The sequence below is a fragment of the Metopolophium dirhodum genome, chromosome 4 (genome assembly GCF_019925205.1).
Source record: "Metopolophium dirhodum isolate CAU chromosome 4, ASM1992520v1, whole genome shotgun sequence".
NCBI classification, from domain to species: Eukaryota; Metazoa; Arthropoda; class Insecta; order Hemiptera; family Aphididae; genus Metopolophium; species Metopolophium dirhodum.
The window spans coordinates 9,280,096-9,305,380 of NC_083563.1; the positions used below are offsets into that span (position 1 = coordinate 9,280,096).

General features: G+C 31.0%; 2 protein-coding genes across 2 annotated transcripts; both read left to right on the forward strand.

Annotated features, from left to right (window-relative positions):
• The first annotated feature begins 3,026 nt into the window (after positions 1 to 3,026).
• LOC132943887 (uncharacterized) lies at positions 3,027 to 19,362 on the forward strand. Its single transcript, XM_061013031.1, has 6 exons — positions 3,027 to 3,053; positions 8,248 to 8,890; positions 10,643 to 10,711; positions 10,892 to 10,984; positions 11,098 to 11,316; positions 14,315 to 19,362. Exons 2-5 carry the CDS (start codon positions 8,252 to 8,254, stop codon positions 11,215 to 11,217), a joined length of 921 nt encoding a protein of 306 aa, XP_060869014.1. The 5' UTR covers positions 3,027 to 3,053; positions 8,248 to 8,251; the 3' UTR covers positions 11,218 to 11,316; positions 14,315 to 19,362.
• Positions 12,332 to 24,895, forward strand: LOC132943886 (uncharacterized). Its single transcript, XM_061013029.1, has 2 exons — positions 12,332 to 14,314; positions 22,306 to 24,895. The coding sequence occupies exon 1, from the start codon at positions 12,432 to 12,434 to the stop codon at positions 13,848 to 13,850; it is 1,419 nt and encodes a 472-aa protein (XP_060869012.1). The 5' UTR covers positions 12,332 to 12,431; the 3' UTR covers positions 13,851 to 14,314; positions 22,306 to 24,895.
• The last annotated feature ends 390 nt before the right edge of the window (positions 24,896 to 25,285 follow it).

Below are 25,285 nucleotides of genomic sequence, written 5' to 3' on the forward strand. Positions count from 1 at the left end.
ATTATAATTACGATATACATACATACTTATATTTTTGTGCTACTGAATTTAATTTAAAAAAATATTATTATTACATACATATTTTATTATTGTTTATTAAAAAAATGATCTATTTTTGATTGTTTAAGGTTCTGACAATGTGTTTCAGCAAGAAAGTTTTCAATTTTATTAAGACAACCTAACATTTCTTCGGAATTTTCAACACAGAATAATACTTTCCGAATTTCCGATAAATGTTGCAAACCAGTAGTTATTGTAGGAGTAGATACTGGAAAGTCTTGATCTTCTTCTTCTTGATCGTCGTCTTCTTTCTCATTGTCCACTAAGTTCGTATCAGCGATTATTTCATCTAAAGTCCGAGTGCTACTGGTTACGAGTTCATCATCTACTGTTGCATAATCAGCAAAATTTTGCAGAAGCTGAAAGTCCCGTGTTTTAATTTTTGTCGTTTGCTGCCACCTAACAAGCTGCTTTGTTCTATTTCATGTCTGTTTTTCAATAAAGTTCTTAAAGTGGAAGGAGGTATCCCCAGTTCATTAGCAATATCTTTTTGTTTTTTTTTCTCAGCCAATCCTTCATCGTACTTTTTCAAAATGTTGAGTTTGTCCGAAATCGTTAGCGCTTTACGTTTTATACCACTAGCCATAACGAAATTACGGTTATACACATGCGAACGAACAGCACTTACTAAATCTCATAAGACGATGAAATACAGTAAAACTGTTATAATAAGTAATGATAAAATAGGTATAGCGATAAAATAAAACGATAAGAACACGTATAATACTAAAAATTCTATTTTTATTTTCACAAAACTACTAAAATTTATCGTAATCTGCTGAAAAAAAGAGCGTTTTACCCGATTAGACAGAGAAAAACTGAGCGTCTTAACAGGTGATTTTTACATTGACTAGTATAGGAAATGTCTAGGGACCGACTAAAAACAGCGTCTTATGCGGGAAAGCGTCTTAAGCGAGAGCGTCTTAAGCGAGTTTTACTGTATATATATTTAGTCATTTAGATATTCTACAGTATAATCTAGTACAGTGCTTCTCAATTGTTTTTGTCATGAGGCTCCCTAAATTTAATGTAAAACTGTCAAGACCCCCTTAATCAAAATTATTGATTGTTTTTTCTAAATTAGGTATATACCTACTAAAGGGTTGGGGGCAGTTGTCCGAAAAATGATAAGGAAGTTTATACCACAATACCGTACCAGCATATACCAGCATATTCCAGTGACACCAATTTGAAAAAGCATTGTACAGTGATGCCTTGCTAGCGGCACTCGTCGTTACGCTCCTCGGCGCCGTCGCTCCGCTCCGCAAATCGAAAATATCCCCCGACTTGCTGTGCAACACCACCTCAAGTTGGTCACAGGGTAACCACAGGTGAACCACCGTACAACCACTCTTATCGGTCTTTATCATTATTCGGACAACTGCCAGCCACCGGTTTCTATCCCCAGTATCTCGGTTAATATATAATAATATATAGGTAATAGGATTGATTTTATAATATGTACAATAAATACTATGAATATATTATAAAATCAATGATGATAGGTAAAACTGAGTAATAAATGCTTATAAAAAGGTATTCAAAATAATATATATGCATTTTGGTAGCACATAGGTAATATGAATACTATAGTATTAACCTCAATATCAACATATTATGAATTGTATTTAAAATCAATATATTAATTAATAATTAATAATTATTATTTGTTAATTATAACACTTTGAAAGCATTATGTATGATAATTTAGTGAACTAACTCTTACATTTTTCATATATTTTTTTTTTGTAATAGAAAATTTAAACATGACAGTATTTAATAATATTAATAAATATATTTTAAAAAAAGGAAACATGTAAATACTTGCATTCAAATAATTTAGAACATAAATGTCACTAACATAATATAACATTTTGAATTTTATTCCTTAAATGATCAATTTTCTATGGATTTAACGTTCAATTATCGCCCTCCAATCTCCATAGAACATATCCCGGTGGTGATGACTGTCTGTAGTAAAATTGTCAAACAAGTGACGACCCCTTATCATTACATGTTCATTGTTTTTGTGTCAATGATAAATATAATTATAAAAAAACCATGATTTGGAATGAAACACTGGGTCAATTATATCGCGGAAATATTTAATATAGAAAGCAAATAGGTTAATATTTTATTTTATTGCAAAGATTTTTTTTATAGACTTTAATAATTTTACCTACCTTTATATAATGAATACATATAAATACATGTAGAGATCTAAAATGTCAAATTATATGACTGAACACTGAAATATACATCAAGCAATCATTATTCTATTCTCCATGGTGGCGTAGCCAGGATTTTGAAATGGAGGAAATTTAAGTATAAAATAAAACAAGTTTTCAAAATTTTAGTATATAAATAATACATTTATTAGGGCGGCTAGTAGTCTCTATAACATTGGTGACATAAAAAAACATTCATCATTGAATTTTTTGTTATTATAAATTATAATCAGCAAAGTAAATATTATAACACAAAATATATCGTACCTAATATATTGACGATTTTGTCGACTAATTCAAAAATAAATATTAGGTAACTTAAGTACCTAAATAAATAATAGTTTATAATGAAATGGTTATATTTTTATACTTTTCAATTATTTAAATTGTTTGCAATATTTGAATTTATAATTTGCATTGTAATAACAAAAACTGTCCATAAGAATCAAATATATCCTTTCAATATTTAGTGTTTAAAAAACGTTTTCTTAAAATGTTGAATGTTTATAAAATATCTTTAAGGAATATTTTATACTTGTGCAAATTTATTGGTATCATTAAAATGTCTTACATATTAGAATCAAATGGATTATTAATACAAAGTACATGCACAATCTATAAGTGTCTTGAATTTACACGAATGATTATGTTAATTATATTCTCATATTCTGTACACGAAAATACTTTTTTTATTCACAAAATATTTTTATTTAAACTATGGTCCGTCATTATTGCATCAAGAATATCAGAAACACAGTTGATACAGTAAGATAAATAACACCAATCATATTAATTGGCAATTACTAACAAATTTTAAAAAAAAAATTGAATTGTAAAATAAATAATAAGGAACTTAAAAATCCACTTGTAGCTTACCACACGTTATTTTATGAGTATACTACGTCATCAATTTGGAAGATTAGGTCACATTCATACTCGTACATATAACGTATAAGTTATAAATTCACTGCATATACACACATTTCTATTTAATTGGATGGTTTATTTTATAGAATCTATATTTGAGGGGGGGAGGGCTGGCTAAACAAACATTAATAAATCATTGCGAGCCAAAAATGATTCAGAGCAAAGACAATAATATGTCAGGTTCAATTTCAAAGGATTATATATTTGTATAACGTATTCATAAAAAATTCTCACTTTTAGTAATAATTTATAAGAAGTATGATAGGTAGAAGTGTTAAACTTATTTTATGTGGTACGTTTCAAGTTCCTTTTACAACATAATAATTAAATTATAAAAGCGGGTAAGTGGATGTCGCTCTGCTGTAGGTTACAAGTGGGTCACTGTAATGGATGGTGTTAAATTTGAATTCAATGATATAACAATTATAATAGGTATCGTTGTATAAATACGAAAAACGATTCTGAGCGGAGACGGTTTGTCACAGTCTAGGATATTTTATATTATAAATATTATATTATTATAAATTTAATTATTATTATAAAATGGAAAAAAAAATAACTAAAATCGTTATTCTTGGCTATTTAATAAGTAATTTCGTCCAAATTTGAACTTAAAATGCTTTGTGACGACCAGAGTTGGGTGACCAGTTTACCATATCGATTTTACACGTTAGGCTGCATTTATAAATATTGTTTCCGTGTGCGTGAGATACCGACTTTTGTCCCGTGGGTCCAAGTCCACCGATCGGCGACATTACCATTATATTATTCTGTGATAATACCTGCCGGTATTAAGTTAAACTTAGTTGATAGGTCCATGGGTGCGGCGAACGCACACCATAGATAATAAATATATGGATAAGCCACGGCTATGTTAAATATATTTGAGGCCGCGTTCCCGGAGGGGAAGGCAATTGAGGCTCCTTTATCCATAGCCGTGATTGATAGTGGTCGACTAAGCCGACGGACGACACTTTTTTTGCGTACGCCGTTTCACGATGTTGAAGGGGTATAGAGCCCCATTTCGCCGCCGCGCAATCGGGGTGGTAAATTGGTAACGTACCTTTATTTGTAAATATATTATATATTAATTTAACATCGTGGCCGGTATCCCTATACTTTACATTTATTATTATTATTATTATTCTTGCTATATTGGCTAGGTATTACTATTATTATTATTGGCATATTGGCTAAGGGTTTATTATTGTTATAGCACTATGTTTGTTAGGTATTATTATTATTATTATTATTATGGTGTTTGTTTTTTATTTTTACTTCTGTCCGAGTTTTATGCCTGACGGCTTTCTCGACGCCAACCTTAATAATATAAAGATTTTTCTATCAAATAGTGTGTTATGTTTTTTTTTATTATTATTGTTAGGATACCTGTCGTTTCCTCATTGCTGGCATAAAATACTACAAAAATCCACGACTCTCCGACCCTTTTGGGTCTCGGCTCGTGGTTGGTGACCTAACTCGACCACATGACTCTCAAGTCATTATAGAAATATAACTCGAGTTGTGACAGATTGTAAAAAAAAATCGTACCTATGTATTTTTAATATTTTTCAACTAATATTGTAATAATATATCATGAGCCTTGTATTCAATTTTCACGGTTTTTGACGAATAAAATAAAATTGACATTTATAGCAAAAAATGTAAACTGAAAATGTCCGTAAACAGCTCAAACCAGTCTATTAACCAGAATATTTACAGAAAATGTTAATATTCAGTGAAAGTTGGATGTATTTTAGTTATTTTGTTGTAATTTATAATATTCAACTTACAGGCTATAATAAAATATAATAACAATATAAAATAGGTATCCAGATTGAAAAACCATTTCCGCTCAGAATCGTTTTTCGCATACAATGTTATAATATTATTGAATTCAAATTTAATATAATCTATAATACAGTGACCCACTTGTAACCTACTGTACTTGTACAACAGGGCGACATCCACTTACCCGTTTTTTTTTCTTCGGCGCTTTTGAATGCTACATGAAAATGTTTGGGTATGGTTGAATTGCACTTATTTTAGTCAAACTGCCTCGGGTTTAAAGAAGGTAATGGTCGAACTGCACTTGGGCTCAAAAAAAGGTAGTCCAACAAAAATATCATGCATTTGAATGGGTTAAAGGTTTATAAAACACTCATTTCCCTTACCAATTACAGGCTTAGCCGCTTAGGACTGACAATGATTTTAATCATTGGCATATTTAAAAATGATTGATTTATACATACCATTGTCCATTATGTTAATATAATAATATATATATATATCAAATATTATAATTGACATTATTATAACTTTTTTTTTTGTAACTAATATTGATCTTTTTGTAGTAATAATATATATGTAATTTTTAGATTCTGAGCGGAGAGAGGAATGTAATGGTTTTACAATGATGTTTATTTCTTTTTTATTCTGTAAACACTTTTTCTCCCTCTAAACTTGCTCAAAAGTATCAAGTATAGCATCTTTCCTGAAAGGTAATGTTCTTGAGCTGGTACTTTAGAGGTCGTTTTTCGATTTTCGAAACGCTACTCGAAATAAAAGCGGTTAAAAGAGAAAAAAGGTGGATAAGTGGATGTCGCTCTGCTGTACAGTAGGTTAAAAGTGGGTCACTGTAATGGATGGTGTTAAATTTGAATTCAATGATATAATATCATTGTATAAGTAAAACGATTCTGAGCGAAAACGGTCAGTCAGCTTATGATTTTACCAAGTATATTTGATGATATTATTGTGAATAAAGTAATTTATATATAACCTATTTACGTGGAGCCTTGTTTTAAATTTTCAATCCTTAGCCATAAAAGTTAAAAATTTATAAATTTTTAACCACAAAATAATTAATAAATTATAAATTTGATAAATGTTGTCAAAATTTGAACTTTAAATGCTTATAAAAAAAAATTGTGCCTATGTATTTTTAATATTTTTCAACTGCTATTAGAACGATATATCAGGAGCCTTATATCAAATTTTCACGCTTTTTTACCCAACAAATAAAAATGTATTGATATTTATAGAAAAAAAAACTAAAAAAATTGAAAACTGACAATGTCCGTAAACAGCTCAAAAAGAGTCAAAATATTTTCAACATTTTATGGTGTATAGAAAATGCTAATATAAACATTCAGTGAAATTTTCAAGTATCTACAGTCATTCGTTTTTCAATTACAATAAAATAAGAAAATTGTTACAAGAGAAATCGAGTAAATATCAAATATTGTAAAAATATAAATTTCAGACGCTCATAAAAATTTAATTTAAGTTTCTTCTAGACATTTTTTTTTTGATAAAGGTAGACAAAATTATGAGTAATCTTATATTACATTTTCAAATCTTAGATTTAAAAAGAAAGTATTTATGAATTCTCAAATCAAAATAATTTGCTATTTTTCGTGATTTTTCCGTATTTTGTCAAAATTTGAACTTTAAATGCTTATAAACAAAAACTGTGACTAAGGATTTTTAATTTTTTCCATCTGCCTTTGAAACAATAACCTAGGAGCCTTCTATTAAATTTTCAAGCTTTTTTACTCAACAGATAAAAAACTAAAAAAATTGAAAACTGACAATGGCCGTAAACAGCTCAAAAAGAGTCAAAATATTTTGTAAATTTTATGGTGTATAGAAAATGCTAATATAAACATTCAGTCAAAATTTCATGAGTTACACCAAAAACCAAAATCGATTTTCTCGAAAACAGATTTTGCGTAAAAATCCCCTTTATTCCTTAATTTTTCTTTTGTTTTTCACGTCGCTTTTGAAAACTACTAGGAAATTTTTACTTTTGACCCTCCCAAAGTACCAACTAGATTCACTTTCCTATCATAAAAGTTACTGTTGAAGGAAATCCAAGCACTTTTACTGTCCTAAAAGGTGATGACAGACACAAAAATAAAAAAAAAATTAAAAAAAAACACACATCATTGTAAAATCAATACATTCATCGCTTCGCTCAGAATCTAAAACGTAAGATTTCATGATTTTATAATTTTAAATAATTACGGACGACGTTTTCTACCAGAAATATCGCTTCCAATGAAAAATGACAAGAGATATTTTTTGTTGTATTTTGAATTTTGTTTCAGTTAGGTTACAGTTTAAAATTCGGAAAATTTTAGCCATTTTTGAGCTATTTATAGACATTTAAATTTTGGTAGTTTTTTTTGTTGTAATTCACTTAAAAACATTCGTAAAAACTTTAAATTTGAGTTGCTTACTTATATTAGCCTTACCTAGACATGGTAAAATTTTCAAAACATTTGAGCAACTTATGAGCTTTTTCTTTTCTTTTATATTTTTTTTCATTTTTATGATATTTCCTAATTATAAATTATAATTATAATTATATAAATTACTTATTTATATAAATCGTTCTTAAACTGTTCTTAAAACGCTTTATTTATCACCATAGAAACGAATAAAATTAAATAAAAAAGATTCCCTCGTCCGCTCAGAATCGTTTTTTATCGAATGCAATCATTGCATTCAAATCGAATATAGTAAAATTACACAATCCTGTCCGAGGCCAGAACATTAAAATAATTTTAAATTGGACAAACATCCACCACCGAAATGCGCTGACCTACTTTTTTTATTCTTTTTTTAAATCGTCAAATATTATTCTTTTTTTTCATTTTTATCATTTTTTTTAGTAATTTGTTTTTTAAATCGTCAAATATTATTATAATAATTAACGTGAACGTCCACAGAGATCTTAAATTTTACCTCCTTTTTTTGAACGAGTGCAGTTCGACCATTTCTTTTTAGGTAATAAGTGAAATTTGACTATCCTGAAATTTTTACCTCCCCAGTGTACCAACTAGATTCACTTTTCCATCAAACAAGATACAAGAATCAAAGCACTTTTACTTTCCCAAAAAGTAATGACAGACACAAAAATAAAAAAATAAAAACACACATCATTGTAAAACCAATACATTCAGCGCTCCGCTCAAAATCTAAAACAAGTTTCTAATCGGTTTTTATCTCATTATGATTTTCGTAGGTTGATGAATGGTATCATCGAGTACGATCAAACAGTAACATCACTTCCAAGATTTTTAATGATTCGCCAGCTTTCACCGACAAAGAGTTATTGGAACATAATTTTCATGTTTACCTCCATTTATTATTTTACAATTACAATACTGCTTGTGCACCTATGGCCGCCAAAGACCATAGACATATATTCTATCGGGCAAATGTTTATTCGGATTGAGTTCGTCGTGGACGTTACAGTAATATTTTCCACATATTTTTTCCTACAACAATTGGAGCATAGATTTCAAACGTTAAATGACTCTTGGGAATATCTTCTACCTGGATTTCTAGCCACTCCTGGTGATTTGACACAATTCATAACTGGAATGACGCTGGATAAGATACGGTTGCTACACGCTGAACTATCTGACCTCTTAAGAATATTCAGTGTGGGTTACGGAAAAATACTAATAGGATTTTTTGTATTCAGTTATATTAACATCCTGATTTGTTTTTATTATATTTTTCTAAGCCCTACTAATGACTTAGTAAATAATGAATTCAATTTTAACAATCTCACAGTAAAATGTCTTCCATACATTTTCAGCCTGCAAAATGTCATATTCATTTTATCTATTATTATTGCTGCTTCACGAGTACACGAAAAGGTAACAAACAATTTTATAATAGCTATTTTCTAATTTTAGTATCTATTTTTATTTGAATTGTTTAAGTTATTCGTTATGTGTAGCCTCGTTATTTGCCAAATAGTAAATACAGGTACCCACAAGTATAGTATGCTGAATGACAATTATTATTGTACATTTTATTAAGTAATCAATAATCCAATTATTATTTTAAGTGTTAAATGTTTATTTTTATTATTTAATACGATAGATTTGAGTATAATATATTTTTTTGTTCATGTTACTAATTAAAAAATTATTTTTAAACGTGTCAAAAACATTAATTATGCTTACAAAACAGAACATTTTTTTACATTCTGCATTATTATATTTTTATTGATGAGACGTTTGATATTGCGTTTAGAGTAAAATTGGTTTTTCGCGACGATTTTGAGAATTACTGTACATTTTCAATTTAACTTCTAATAAAATCTAATTTAATATCTTAAACTAGATTCACTGGTTTATGCCCAGTTCGCCGACACCCAATTCGCCGACACCCGGTTTTTTGATAAAAAAAACCAGTTTTTAATGGGTTTTAAAAAAAGCCCAATTTGCCGACAAATGATAATATTGACGACATGCTTTGCTGCATTGCAATAAAACTATAATAGGTACTATCATAATCTGTACATTTATTTAAGTGCAGTAAGAACTGCAGGTACCTATCGGCTATGATATCTATATTGCAAATTTATGATATCTGTAAACTTATTTTAATGGTGAGTATAAGATAGTATTATAGGTACCTATCACATGATAATTGACATCCATCGATATATTATAAATATATTTATATAACATATTATTATAAGTCCACTGTGGTTTTCAAATAATGAATATGATTTTAGTTAGTAGTTTTATTTCATTGCGTGAGGTAGGTACCTATTGCAATAAAATTTTTTTTCCCCATTATGGAGTGGTTTAAATTAAAGTCGGAAAAGAATCAGGACTTACTATACGAGGAGACAACGAATATTATAAATGTGTGCATAATTGCGGCAGCCGTGCAATATTAAGACGTTCAAACGTCGTAGTTATGTCTAAGACACATAATCACGGACCACATGGTCTTGAATTGGCACAACGAGGTTTCCTCTGTAATTCTTCAAATTGGGTGTCGGCGAACTGGGAATACACCGATTCACTATACCCCCAGAAAATATCCTGAAGTTGAAAGTTGAAACAATATTTCAATTACTTATAGTGTCTACAGAGTACAGACACAAAAAAAATAACACATTTCAGACTCAATTCATTACTTCACTCAGAATCAAATAAAAAGAAATAATTAAAGTTATAATTTTCAATATAAAGGTTAGATAATTGAAAAATAAATCAAAATCATACAAATTAGTAATACTACGCATACCACGATCAAGAGATAATGTAATATTAAGTAGTCGTGTGAAATCTTATTTTAAAAGTATATGGATGCCTTGAATTAAAGGACAGAACAGATAAAGCTAGTTGATAATAAATAAAGATAATCAACTTAGCAATAACCGGATGTTATCATATAATACTAAAGTAGTGAATACTCTAAAAACTTTATCAAAACAAATTTCATAAATCTTGCAATTGACAGTGATGTTATTAATATTTGAAAATATTTATTTGAAACTTATACAATGAATTTCCAAGTGCACAAATTGTATCACACAAACTGGACAAATTCAAAATAAATTGATGAAATTGTAAATTTTTTAATAACATACCTATTTATATTTGCAGAAACGGAAGATAATATCTTATTTACGATTGATAAGGATTTCCAATTTATTACCAAACCTAAAGATCCAAGTAAATAAGATAATACGTATAATTATATTATTTAAATTAAATTATACTTCCTTAATTAAAGTATTAATTAACCGTATAAGTTATACCAAAGATTGAATAATTGTTATTAATTAACACAAGTCACAACATATTGATAATATTATAATATTGTTATTATAATAGTAGGTACTTATGTTTTAGGTTAAATTGTTTATGAACCAAATATCAGTTTTTGAATCAAGCGAAATCACGGCTTTTGGCATTTTCAATATAAATTTAAATCTTATTATGTCAGTTAGTATGAAATTCAGTAACTGTGTAATGATTTGTAGTATTTGTTTTTAAATTTATACGATTAGAAAATTACATAATAATATAAAAAAATATATTTATTTTTTTGTTTGCAGGTACTAATATTACTTGTTACTGGTTTAGTAACAATAATACAAATGAAGGAACATTCAGTTATGTTGAAATTAAATGAAAATGTAATGAAGTTTCTGAACAATTTGACAAAAGTTGAATAAGGGAATATGTAACATACATATTTGTAATGCATAGTATAAAGTTAGTTTAAGCAGCGATTTAGGTATTATTATTAGTATTTATTCAGATTAGTAGATTATGTTGTACCCTGTATATACTAGACACCCTGTATGCGATATGTGCGTTCGCTGGATAACGCAATGGCCTACGTGACTGTGGGAAGTGCGTTGGTCAGCGAATTCGCCGTGCAAGGACCGATACGGTTCCCACGGACGGGGCCGTGTCGGCTGTCGGAGTACGGACTCGAGTTAGACAGAACCTCTATAGTGTAGACAGAAAATCTTAGTTATAAGTTAAATCGTGTTTGAGTAGAAATAATAAAATTAGTGTACGTGAAGTAATTTAACTAGTGTTTTTATTTATAAATCATTAATTCCTGATTTCAACGATAATACGGCGTTAGCACACATCATTTGGTGGCAGCGGTGGGATCTCCAAAAGAGAAAAACTGTTGTACTTTATTCTACGGCAGTGCAATTTTGGAGATCACTAACGAATCTACGTAAGCTATCGTCGTCGAAATTTAATTTCAATATCAAGGAATCGGAATAAACACTCGTAAGTGTTGTCATAATTGTCACGTAATATAATATTCGTATTATACGCGTCGTCGCCGCCGCCGATACGTAGTAGCACAGACGAGGAGAGTTCGGTCGTCTTCGTCGTTGACGTCGTCACCGCCGCCGGGACAACACGTTGCCACATTATTATACGCGTTGTCGCCGCCGCCGATACGTAGTAGCACAGACAAGGAGAGTTCGGTCGTCTTCGTCGTCGACGTCATCACCGCCGCCGGGACAACACGTTACCACATCATTATACGAGACAGCGCTGCGTGCACATTTACAAGGAGAGTTCGGTCGCCGCCGTCATCGTCGTCGTCGTTGCCGCCGCCGTGTGGACAGTGCCACCGCCCAGTTCCTGTACGCGTTGCCGCAAGGGAGTAGGGCAAGGTCAACGCCGCCGCGTCAGTGGGTCAGTATATCAACACCGTGCCATTATCAGCAGCAGCGTTATCAAGTTAAACAACAACAGTCGACATCAATCATAATGCAACAATATTTTTATGTCATCGTTTTGTAAGTTTTAATAAATATTATTATAATAATATTAGTAATATAATATATAGTATAATATTTAGTAATATAGTTTATAGTAATACTATTATTGTTGTACTCTTGTCTCTCATTAATGCATGTCGAATCCGGGGGCAAGCGATAGTGATAATTCAGATTTAATAGATTTATCTAGTCCGGCTAGTGATACCTCTAGTGGGGAATTATACATACCACACAAAGTTTTAAATAGGGAAAGGGACTGTTTAGATCCAACAGGGGAGATTGTAGGTACATCTAGGTATCCATTACGAAGTCAAATTAGTTCAGAACATCTAGCAGGTACAGAGCATCTTTGCAAATCAGAGCATCCAACTAAACCAGAGCATCCAAATAATTCTGAGCATCCATCAACCCATTCACAGAATCCGAATCAACGACAGACTAAAAAAAACATACAACAATCGAACACTATTTTACACGAAGTTCAAGCGACACTAGGTAACGTAGATATTGCAATCGAGCAGTCAACACAAGTACTCCAATCAAATAGAAAACCGACGTCAAATCAAGTAGTAAAAATGTCTAAACACATGTCTATAGAACAAGCACTAAAATTAATCCCAATGTTCGACGGGGAAAGTTCAGATTCTAATCATGCGTTCCAAAATTCCTGCGATTTTGCACTGCAAAATATTGACCCGAGTGAAAAAGAGAATTTTGTTAAAGGAATTACAACAAGACTTACTGGTAAGGCATATCGTGCAATACGATATAAAGACATTAAGAAATATGAAGACTTGAAAACAATATTAAACTCAATGATTGAAAAAAAATTCACTTTATCACACTTACACACGAAATTATCGATGTTCAGATTAGCATACGGAGAAACGATACAACAATACGCAGATAGAGCAGAACAATTATTTTACGAAATTCTCGAAACATCAATATCTACGGGTAGACTAGATAACCCAGATGATATATCAAAAATAACAGCGATGCAGATCCTGACTGCATTCACAGAGGGCCTGCCTCACGACACTAGGATAATAGTCAAGGCTAGAAAGCCGAACGATTTAAACGAAGCTGTTCAGATCGCAATCGAGGAGGAAACGTCACGCTTATCACAAAAGGAAATGCGTAAAAATAACATTCACCAGAAAGTGGATAATAAATACAAATCGAATCAAAATCCGACGGCATCTCACAGCAAGTCAAGTGGCGCGTGTTTCCTATGTGGACGAACAAACCACCAAGCTCGACAATGTCGTGCGTCAGAAGCAGAGAAAATTCGGTATAAAGAGTCACATCAGAAAGGAAAAACTGAACTACGCGATGTGAAAACAATTACATGTCGGTACTGTAAAAAACCAAATCATACATTGGAAGAATGTCGAAAACGCAAATATGTTAATGCGAAGAAAGAACAGGAAAAGCAAGCATCGGCATCGGGAAACGAATCAACACCGGGCCCCAGTGGCGGACGCCCGGTGGGACAAATCAAGACAGCCACTCTCAACCTGCAGGGGTTCTCCTTTTCGAAGCAAAATTAGTGGAGAATCATGTCTCTTTACAAATACCACAATGCGTTCAGGGTAGTGCACACTTTCTACTGGACACCGGAAGTGATCTAAACATGATAAAATTGTCTAGCCTACTTGACGAGGTATTTGTCGACGAAACCCAGATTTACCAACTGAAGGGAATAAATGAGTATCTAGTCCACACTCTTGGGTCCGTAACTTTGGACGTGCAATTTGGAACAAAGGTGCAGCCAACGAGCTTCCAAGTCATTCGGGACGATTTTCCAGTGCCTCATGAGGGTATTTTGGGCAAACCTTTTCTGGTTGACAACGGACTTATTATTGACTATCAAGCTTCGAGAGTCACGCAAACCAATGAAGAGCCAATCCAGGTGGCACCACGTACGGAAACCATAATAGCAATTAGTACAACAGCAGCGGAAGGCAGCACTTTTGTCATTCATTCCCAACCTATCGGAGGAGAGAACATACAGGTGAACTTGTAAAATTGTTGGAACCATAAGCTATTGGCAGGTGTTAATATTAATTTTACTTGCAAATTTTTTTAGTAGGTAAATAGTTTTGTTTATTTAATAACGTCTTCTACCATTTTAGATTCTGAGCGGAACGATGAATGTATTGATTTTAATTAATGCTTTTTACATACCTACTACATATTATTATGGTAGTTTTCAAAAGCGTTTGGATAAACAAAAAAGAAATTAAGGAAAAACGGAGTTTCGACCAAATCGATTTTGTTTATTGATACGTACCTCTAAAAAAACCCCGTACATACTTGATTTTTGTATCAAATATTTATATTTTATCATTTTATATACATATAGGATAATATCTAAAAATTATTTTGACTCGTCTTGAGTTTCATTTTCATTTTTTTTTTTTTTAGTTCTATTTCTATAAATGTGAATAAAATTGTATTTGTTGGATAAAATAGCTTGAAAATTTAATACCTACAAGATTCCTCATAAGGTCAATAATTGTTATTGGAAATTAAAAAAAAAAAGTTGAGCGTTAAACCGCCGTGAAGTTGGCCCTTACACTTTTTCAAAAAAAGTTTTGCACAGTGCCAATATTTTGCAAGTAATTAGCAAGAATTTGCAAGTCCAATCCCAGAATTTGCAAGTCAAAAATAAAGGAGTTATAAGGGGTGGAACCGAGGAAGGGCTAACTTCACGCAGCCCTGACTTGTTGTCAGAAACTTTCAAAACTGGTGTCAAACCAATCGTTATAATTAGCAAGAATTTGCAAGTCCACTCCCGAAATTTGCAAGTCAAAATTCCTACCCCTACGATTTTTCAAAGTATTTTTCCCAGCCCTGACATGTTGTCAGAAACTTTCAAAATTGGTGTCAAAACACTCGTTATAATTAACAAGAATTTGCAAGTCCACTCTCGAAATTTGCAAGTCAAAAATCATATATTTTTTTTAGTATTATCATTCTCTTATTTTAGAAGTTATAGGGGGGGACACAAATTTTACCACTTTGGAAGTGACTCTCGCGCAAACTATTCAGCTTAAAAAAAAATGATATTAAAAACCTCAATATCATTTTTGAAGACCTATCCATAGATACCCCCACGTATAGGTTGAATGAAAAAAAATTTTTGAGTTTCAGTATGGGCAACCCCTAAAATGTATTTTTTTTTCTATTTTTGTGTGAAAATCTTAATGCGGTTAATATAATACATCTACTTACCAAGTTTTAACTTTTAACAGTATAGCTCTCATAGTTTCGAAGAAAAGTGGCAGTGACACTATGACGGACAGACAGGCAGACAGACATGACGAATCTATAAGGGTTCCGTTTTCTGCTACGGAACCCTAAAAAAACAGAATTTTAATAATAATAAGATTTTGAAGATTTTTAACCATAACTTCCAAAGAAAATTTAACCGACTTTTTTTAAAAGTGTCATTATTATGCTTATAAAAACACACATTTTAAAAAACAAAATTCACAAAAATCGCTTTAGAGCTAAATAAACTGGTATGGTTTCAAAAATTCATATTTTCATGTATTACTTATCTCTTAAATCTCTAGAAAAACAAGTGTTAAATAAACATTATAATTTATAATATTACATTTGACATATTAAAAATGAATACATTGATATCTTTAGAAGCATTTAATTTTTTTTTCTTATTATCAAAATAAATAACTGTACATATTAATTAAATAGCTATCAAACTGAAACTTATAACTATGTTAATATCAATGTTAATTTGTTACAAACCTAATGATTCTAAGTAATTATTTGTGGTGAACTAATTTGAAAGTGTCTGACAACAAGTCAGGGCTGCGTGAAGTTAGCCCTTCCTCGGTTCCACCCCTTATAATTCCTTTAATTTGACTTGCAAATTCTGGGACTGAACTTGCAAATTCTTGCTTATAACTTGCAAAAAATTGGCACTGTGCGAAACTTTTTTTGAAAAAGTGTAAGGTTGGCCCTTTCACGGACGTCTAAAATGCCCAGAATCGTAAACAGAAGAAAATATTCAAAATATTTAGTTCATTAAAGACTGATATTCACAGGGCACCAAGTTATCAATTTTCAAGTCAATACAAAATATTCAACTAGAGTTGCATTACTAAAAAAAAAAATTGAAGGAGGGTGTTGGCGCCTGCAGGCAAATGCATTTTAGGAAACCGAAAAAAAATTTAAAAAAAATTGAACAGTAGGAATACACATTACAAAGTACAAACTAAAATGCCGCGAATCTTAAACAAAAAAAACTATTCAAAATATTTAGTTCATTAAATACTGATTATTCATAGGGCATCAAGTTATTAATTTTCAAGTCAATACAAATATTCAACTAGAGTTACATTACTAAAAAAAAAATTGAAGGAGGGTGTTGGCGCCCGCGGGCAAATGCATTTTAGGATACCGAAAAAAAATTTTGAAAAAATTTAACAGTAGGAATACACATTTCAAAGTTGAAACTAAAATGCCCGGAATCTTAAACAAAAAAAAAACCATTTAAAATATTTAGTTCATTAAAGATAAGGATTATTCAAGGGTACCCGATTGTCAATGTTTAAGAAATTTTGGCTAGAGGTTAAATCATAAAAAAAAAATTGAAGGTGGGTGTTGGCGCCCCCAGGGAAATGTGATTTAGGAAACCAAAAAAAAAATTATGAAAAAATTTAACAGTAGGAAGACATTACAAAGTACAATCTAAAATACCCAGAATATTAAACAGAAAAAACTATTTAAAATATTAATTTCATTAAACAAGGATTATTCAAAGGGTACCAGATTGTCAATGTTTAAAAAATTTGGCTAAAGGTTTAATTAAAAAAAAAAAATTGAAGGAGGGTGTTGGCGCCCGCAGGCAAATGCATTTGAGGAAACCGAAAAAAAATTTTGAAAAAACTTAACAGTAGGAATACACATTACAAAGTACAATCTAAAATACCCAGAATATTAAACAGAAAAAACTATTTAAAATATTTATTTCATTAAACAAGGATTATTCAAAGGGTACCAATGTAAATGTTTAAAATATTCAACTAGAGTTGCATTACTAAAAAAAAAATTGAAGGAGGGTGTTGGCGCCCGCAGGCAAATGTATTTTAGGAAACAGAAAAAAAATTTTGAATAAATTTAACAGTAGAAATACACACTACAAAGTACAAACTAAAATAACCAGAATATTAAACAGAAAAAACTATTTAAAATATTTCTTTCATTAAACAAGGATTATTCAAAGGGTACCAGATTGTCAATGTTTCAAAAATTTGGCTAAAGGTTAAATTATAAAAAAAAAATTGAAGGAGGGTGTTGGCGCCGCAAGCAAATGCATTTTAGGAAACCGAAAAAAAATTTTGAAAAAACTTAACAGTAGGAATACACATTACAAAGTACAAACTAAAATTCCCAGAATCTTAAACAGAAAGAACTATTCAAAATATTTAGTTCATTAAATACTGATTATTCATAGGGCACCAAGTTATCAATTTTCAAGTCAATACAAAATATTCAACTAGAGTTGCATTACTAAAAAAAAAAATTGATGGAGGGTGTTGGCACCCGCAGGCAAATGCATTTTTGGAAACCGAAAAAAAATTTTGAATAAATTTAACAGTAGGAATACACATTACAAAGAACAAACTAAAATGCCCAGAATCTTTAACAGAAAAAACTATTCAAAATATTTAGTTCATTAAATACTGATTATTCATAGGGCATCAAGTTATTAATTTTCAAGTCAATACAAATATTCAACTAGAGTTACATTACTAAAAAAAAAATTGAAGGAGGGTGTTGGCGCCCGTGGGCAAATGCATTTTAGGATACCGAAAAAAAATTTTGAAAAAATTTAACAGTAGGAATACACATTTCAAAGTTGAAACTAAAATGCCCGGAATCTTAAACAAAAAAAAACCATTTAAAATATTTAGTTCATTAAAGATAAGGATTATTCAAGGGTACCCGATTGTCAATGTTTAAGAAATTTTGGCTAGAGGTTAAATCATAAAAAAAAAATTGAAGGTGGGTGTTGGCGCCCCCAGGGAAATGTGATTTAGGAAACCAAAAAAAAAATTATGAAAAAATTTAACAGTAGGAAGACATTACAAAGTACAATCTAAAATACCCAGAATATTAAACAGAAAAAACTATTTAAAATATTAATTTCATTAAACAAGGATTATTCAAAGGGTACCAGATTGTCAATGTTTAAAAAATTTGGCTAAAGGTTAAATTATAAAAAAAAAATTGAAGGAGGGTGTTGGCGCCGCAAGCAAATGCATTTTAGGAAACCGAAAAAAAATTTTGAAAAAACTTAACAGTAGGAATACACATTACAAAGTACAAACTAAAATTCCCAGAATCTTAAACAGAAAGAACTATTCAAAATATTTAGTTCATTAAATACTGATTATTCATAGGGCACCAAGTTATCAATTTTCAAGTCAATACAAAATATTCAACTAGAGTTGCGTAACTAAAAAAAAAAATTGATGGAGGGTGTTGGCGCCCGCAGGCAAATGCATTTTAGGAAACCGAAAAAAAATTTTGAATAAATTTAACAGTAGGAATACACATTACAAAGAACAAACTAAAATGCCCAGAATCTTTAACAGAAAAAACTATTCAAAATATTTAGTTCATTAAATACTGATTATTCATAGGGCATCAAGTTATTAATTTTAAAGTCAATACAAATATTCAACTAGAGTTACATTACTAAAAAAAAAATTGAAGGAGGGTGTTGGCGCCCGCAGGCAAATGCATTTGAGGAAACCGAAAAAAAATTTTGAAAAAACTTAACAGTAGGAATACACATTACAAAGTACAATCTAAAATACCCAGAATATTAAACAGAAAAAACTATTTAAAATATTTATTTCATTAAACAAGGATTATTCAAAGGGTACCATAATGTAAATGTTTAAAATATTCAACTAGAGTTGCATTACTAAAAAAAAAATTGAAGGAGGGTGTTGGCGCCCGCAGGCAAATGTATTTTAGGAAACAGAAAAAAAATTTTGAATAAATTTAACAGTAGAAATACACACTACAAAGTACAAACTAAAATAACCAGAATATTAAACAGAAAAAACTATTTAAAATATTTATTTCATTAAACAAGGATTATTCAAAGGGTACCCGATTGTCAATGTTTAAGAAATTTGGCTAAAGGTTAAATTATAAAAAAAAAATTGAAGGAGGGTGTTGGCGCCTGCAGGCAAATGCATTTTAGAAAACCGAAAAAAAATTTTGAAAAAACTTAACAGTAGGAATACACATTACAAAGTACAATCTAAAATACAGAGAATATTAAACAGAAAAAACTATTTAAAATATTTATTTCATTAAACAAGGATTATTCAAAGGGCACCAAGCTATCAATTTTCAAGTCCATACAAAATTATTCAACTAGAGTTACATTACTAAAAAAAAAATTGAAGGAGGGTGTTGGCGCCCGCAGGCAAATGCATTTTAGGGAACCGAAAAAAAATTTTGAAAAAATTTAACAGTAGGAATACACATTTCAAAGTTGAAACTAAAATGCCCGGAATCTTAAACAAAAAAAAACCATTTAAAATATTTAGTTCATTAAAGATAAGGATTATTCAAGGGTACCCGATTGTCAATGTTTAAGAAATTTGGCTAGAGGTTAAATCGTAAAAAAAAAATTGAAGGTGGGTGTTGGCGCCCCCAGGCAAATGTGATTAGGAAACCAAAAAAAAAAATTTTGAATAAATTTAACAGTAGGAATACACATTACAAAGAACAAACTAAAATGCCCAGAATCTTTAACAGAAAAAACTATTCAAAATATTTAGTTCATTAAACAAGGATTATTCAAAGGGTACCAGATTGTCAATGTTTAAAATATTCAACTAGAGTTGCATTACTAAAAAAAAAATTGAAGGAGGGTGTTGGTGCCCGCAGGCAAATGCATTTTAGGAAACAGAAAAAAAAATTTTGAATTAATTTAACAGTAGGAATACACATTACAAAGAACAAACTAAAATGCCCAGAATCATTAAAGACTGATATTCACAGGGCACCAAGTTATCAATTTTCAAGTCAATACAAAATATTCAACTAGAGTTGCATAACTAAAAAAAAAATTGATGGAGGGTGTTGGCGCCCGCAAGCAAATGCATTTTAGGAAACAGAAAAAAAATTTTGAATAAATTTAACAGTAGGAATACACATTACAAAGTACAAACTAAAATGCCCATATGCTTAAACAAAAAAAACTATTTAAAATATTTAGTTCATTAAAGATAAAGATTATTCAAGGGTACCCGATTGTCAATGTTAAAAAAATTTGGCTAGAGGTTAAATCATAAAAAAAAAATTAAAAGAGGGTGTAAGCCTCTAAATTTTGAATAAATTTAACAGTAGGAATACACATTACAAAGTACAAACTAAAATGCCCAGAATTGTAAACAGAAAAAACTATTCAAAATATTTAGTTCATTAAAGAATGATTATTTATAGGGCACCAAGTTATCAATTTTCAAGACCATACAAAATATTCAACTAGAGTTACATTACAAAAAAAAATATGAAGGAGGGTGTTGGCGCCGGCTTGTCAGTGTTTTAAAAATCTATATAGAAATATCTAGATAGGAATTAAATAACAGAAAAAAATTTTCTGAAGGCCTACAAATTTGAAAATATTCATATTAAAAATCAATTGAATTAAATTTATGTAAAAAAATTTAAAGGGGAACGTGGGCTACCGCAGGCAAACGCATTTTAAGAAGCAGATAAAAAAATTAAAAAAAAATCATATGGCACCAAGTTGTTAATGTAAAAAAAGATATATATAAAAGAATCAAAAAAAGTTAAATATATAAAAAAATTAATTGAATGGGGAACGTGAGAGAACGTAGCTAGTCTCTTTTCAAATTATATATTATGTACACAGGTACTCAGCGTGCTCCTAGGTATAGCCGGTTAATTTTGAAAAATTTTTATACAAAAAAATCTACTAGAGTTCAATGAAGTGAAAAAAAAATTGTTTGAGAAATCTGGGTGAAATAACACTAAACAAAAGAATACGCTGGAAGCTAAATACTGCAATACATATTACTATACTTACTACAATTCAAAAACTAGGTGTTGTTTACATTATAATAATGCGAACAGTTATTATGATCAGAGGTGTATCACGGTAATATATGTATTAGAAAATAAATATAAAAATAAATGTAAATTATGAAGGATGCAAAGAAATTAAATGATAAAAGGTACTGCACGGACTCTACTATGTGATTGTAATTTATAAAGGACATAAAATGTTTAATTTAAAATAATATTGTATTTGGTGGGTCTACAGTCAATATTAAATTACAAACTATAAAGTCTAAATGCAAATAAAAACATAGTCAGATATCTGTTTTAGTCTTTGTAAATATGTGCGGAAAAATTAGATTTAGAACAATGTAAAAAAATGTGGAAAGGAACCCTGAGAATTCTTTGACAATAGAATATTAAAACACAAAACCATATATTAAACTAAAACTATTGATTTTATACATTTTCTATTTACAAAAACTCATAAGTATTGAAAACCTTATAAAACCCTAATAAAATAATATTTTGTTATATTTTAAAATACATTTTATAATTTGTTGTGGTAAAAAAATCATTATTTAATGTTGGCTGTATTTAAGTTTTTAATAACTATACTGGTACAACTCTTGCTGACAGTCTTTAAGACCGTGTTAAAAACTATGATAATTAGTTAACATCTAATTTCCTGCCCTATCACCTAACCTCACCTAACCAAATTAATAATATTTAAATATTTTCGTTCATTGTTATGTTTAAAATATCGAATACCTTGATAGTTAGTAGGAAAAGATCATCGCAAAGCTCACGACCGGTGATGGTAGTCGTCTATCATTACCATAGCTTCAACTAACCATAGGTTTACCTAACTAACCTTCTTATGACTTATTAGGACACTTTGAATAAAAAGATCCTGATTTGCAGGTTGCTGAACTTAAGTGTTTGATTATCAAGTTGATCCTTAGATTGTTGACAACCTTAATCCATGCTATGGATGAAGCCCATAGATAATAAAGATATGGATAGTCCACGCCTATTTTAAATACATTGCAGGCCACGTTCCCGGAGGGGAAGGAAATTGAGGCTCCTCTATATTGATAGTCGATACTCGAGTTGGCCTCAATTGTTCCCCTCGAAGATCAGACCGCTGATAAGACTATTATGTCCTATCTATTATGTTATATCTTTATTATCTATGATGGAGCCATACCCAGCTCACTCGTGTAAACAATTTGAAGCACATAAAAGCGATCAACGAGTCTCTATCTACTTTATTGGTGGACGGCACTTTAACTACGGACTGTAACGAGACAAAACCGGACGCCCCACTCACGTGGCGCACTCTCGTCACTAACCATTTATTCTCGCGTACCGAGTACCGTGACGCGCTTTTGCGCATCAATAACACATTACGCCCGCTGAATGCAGCAACATCCGTTCACGACGCAACCTAGAGCGCGTGAAGAAGCAAACTTGCTTTGCGACGGCACGCCGCCCGAGTTAATAAGCTCATGTTCGTACCGAACCCCTCAACTTAAAACCCTTTTGAAGACATCATTGAAATCAGCATGTTCCGAACTATCGATAATAGATTTCAATGGGTTTTAAGTTAAAAAGAAAACATGGAAATCTTCAAAAACCTATTACATGTTTTATGCATCCCGTGAAAGTCATGAAAGTACCAGCCAGAAACACGGCCAAAACAACAGTTTCCCCGCTGAGCGCGGTATATTAGTGAGCCGGACGATAGTAGAACATCGTTATACACGGACGCCAATTACCAAACAGATAACAGCATTGCCCCCAGACTGAGTAAGCCGGACAATATCGGACAAAACACGGATGCTCAATAGTCTGTCCCGGCTTTCCCTTTCCGCTCCGAACGACCGTGCGCTGTGAAAAAGTGTGCTGTTGTCGCTCGTTGCTCTACGTACACTCTGTGAGACGACCAATACCAGGCACCTCAGTAGTCAATCCGTCAGCCGAGTCGGGAACGCCGAGCCATCGCCGCGGCCGGCCGATCGTTATACTCCACTGAGTACGTCGAGAACGCCGAGCCATCGACGCCGCCGTCCGATCGTTATACTCTATACTCCACTGAGTGAGTCGAGAACGCCGAGCCATCGCCGCCGCCGTCCGATCGTTATACTCTATACTCCACTGAGTGAGTCGAGAACGCCGAGCCATCGCCGCCGCCGTCCGATCGTTATACTCAATTGAGCGAGTCGAGAACGCCGAGCCAACCTAACCGCCGTCCTCATCTACACCCCATTCACCGTCCACGCCGGTAAGTCACTATAAAGTGTTACCGTGCCACTGTACGAGCCGTTGTTATTGAAAGTACGCCGCCATCGAGAGCAGAGCATACTTCACCAGCTACCGAAAACTGTGAGTTATATGTTCGCATTCCCACCCCTTTATGTAACCCCATTAAATATTTTTATTGTACACTCTGATGAGTATATTTAAAATAATTTATAAAATATTGTTGTACAAAACATTTGAATTATACAAAACTAAGATGAGGAGCATATTGGTTCAAAACATGATATTTCAATAAATAAAAACAATTTATTACCAACCAATTGCGTTTCATTACAGGTCCCTCAACTTACTTAGGCAACCTTGAGGCATTTCCTTTTAGGTAATTAATTAAATCCTCAAACATAACTCTTAATTCAAGAGTTTGTAACTAATACAATCATAATATAATATGAGTATAGTACATTTCGTAATATTTTTTTATAATATTTACTGTTAGTGAAATATTAAGTTTGTATTTCTAATATAATATATATTATGATATTTATTCGTCCATAAATACCACTTGCACCATGGCCCCTCGATATAGTAATGTGGCGACCCGGCACATCGCTTTTAGATAAATGATTAAATACTTAATCAAGTCTTCCAATTTACTAAACATTTATATTTTGTAGACGATTTGAAGAAAAATTTAAAATTGAAGAGAGACTGTGTGAATTAACAACATTTTTGGTATGAAATGTTTATTTGAACACCTGTTATAATGTGTTATATTGAACTTAAGTTAATTTTTTATAATGTACTATAGTAAACATTTGAACATTTATTACAATATACGTATGTTATATATAGATTTCGAGTATGATTTTTTTTAGTTTTTTTTTTGAAAGTTACCCACCTACTACAATACAAGACACTTTATTTTTATATTTTGAAGCAATATATGATTTGGATTATTTACATCTATATAAACTAAATTTCAGACCCATAGTTTAGTATTTAAAGTTTGTATGATCAAAGCCGTGGAACCAAATTTTATCAGACTCTACTAGAATGTTGTAGTTAAATTAAACTATAATAAGTATGTGGAATAACAGTACCTAACCTTCTATGATAATTTGTTATGAATATAATATTTTAAGTAATAGCTCAAATTTAGCACTTTTACGGTACTTAATACATTTTCCTAATATTTTAACAGAAATTATGGAGCTAAAAATATAGAAATACCTATATTATGTCACGGTCCATAGTTCATAGTTTTGTTTCATTTATAATAATAATGCTTTTTAATATACTTTTTCATAAATTAATATTTATTACAGTTGGCTTTTATGATTTGTTTGAACTATTAGTACGTATTTTTTTTGGGAGATCCCTATTATTACAACACCGTTACAAATATGCGTTTTTTTTTTGGTTAGTTAATATAATTGCATGTTTTCATGATTTCTTCGTATTTATGCTTATTTTCTTAAAATGTTTTTATATTTTCGGTTCATCCATTACCTACCTCCATACCTACCTACAAAGTGTGTAAATAAAGAATTTTTTTTGTAAACCAATTTGAACTATAATTTATTAATTTAAAAAATTTTTCATTTAAACGTTTTCATTTGTATTTTTTTGAATTTTAAGT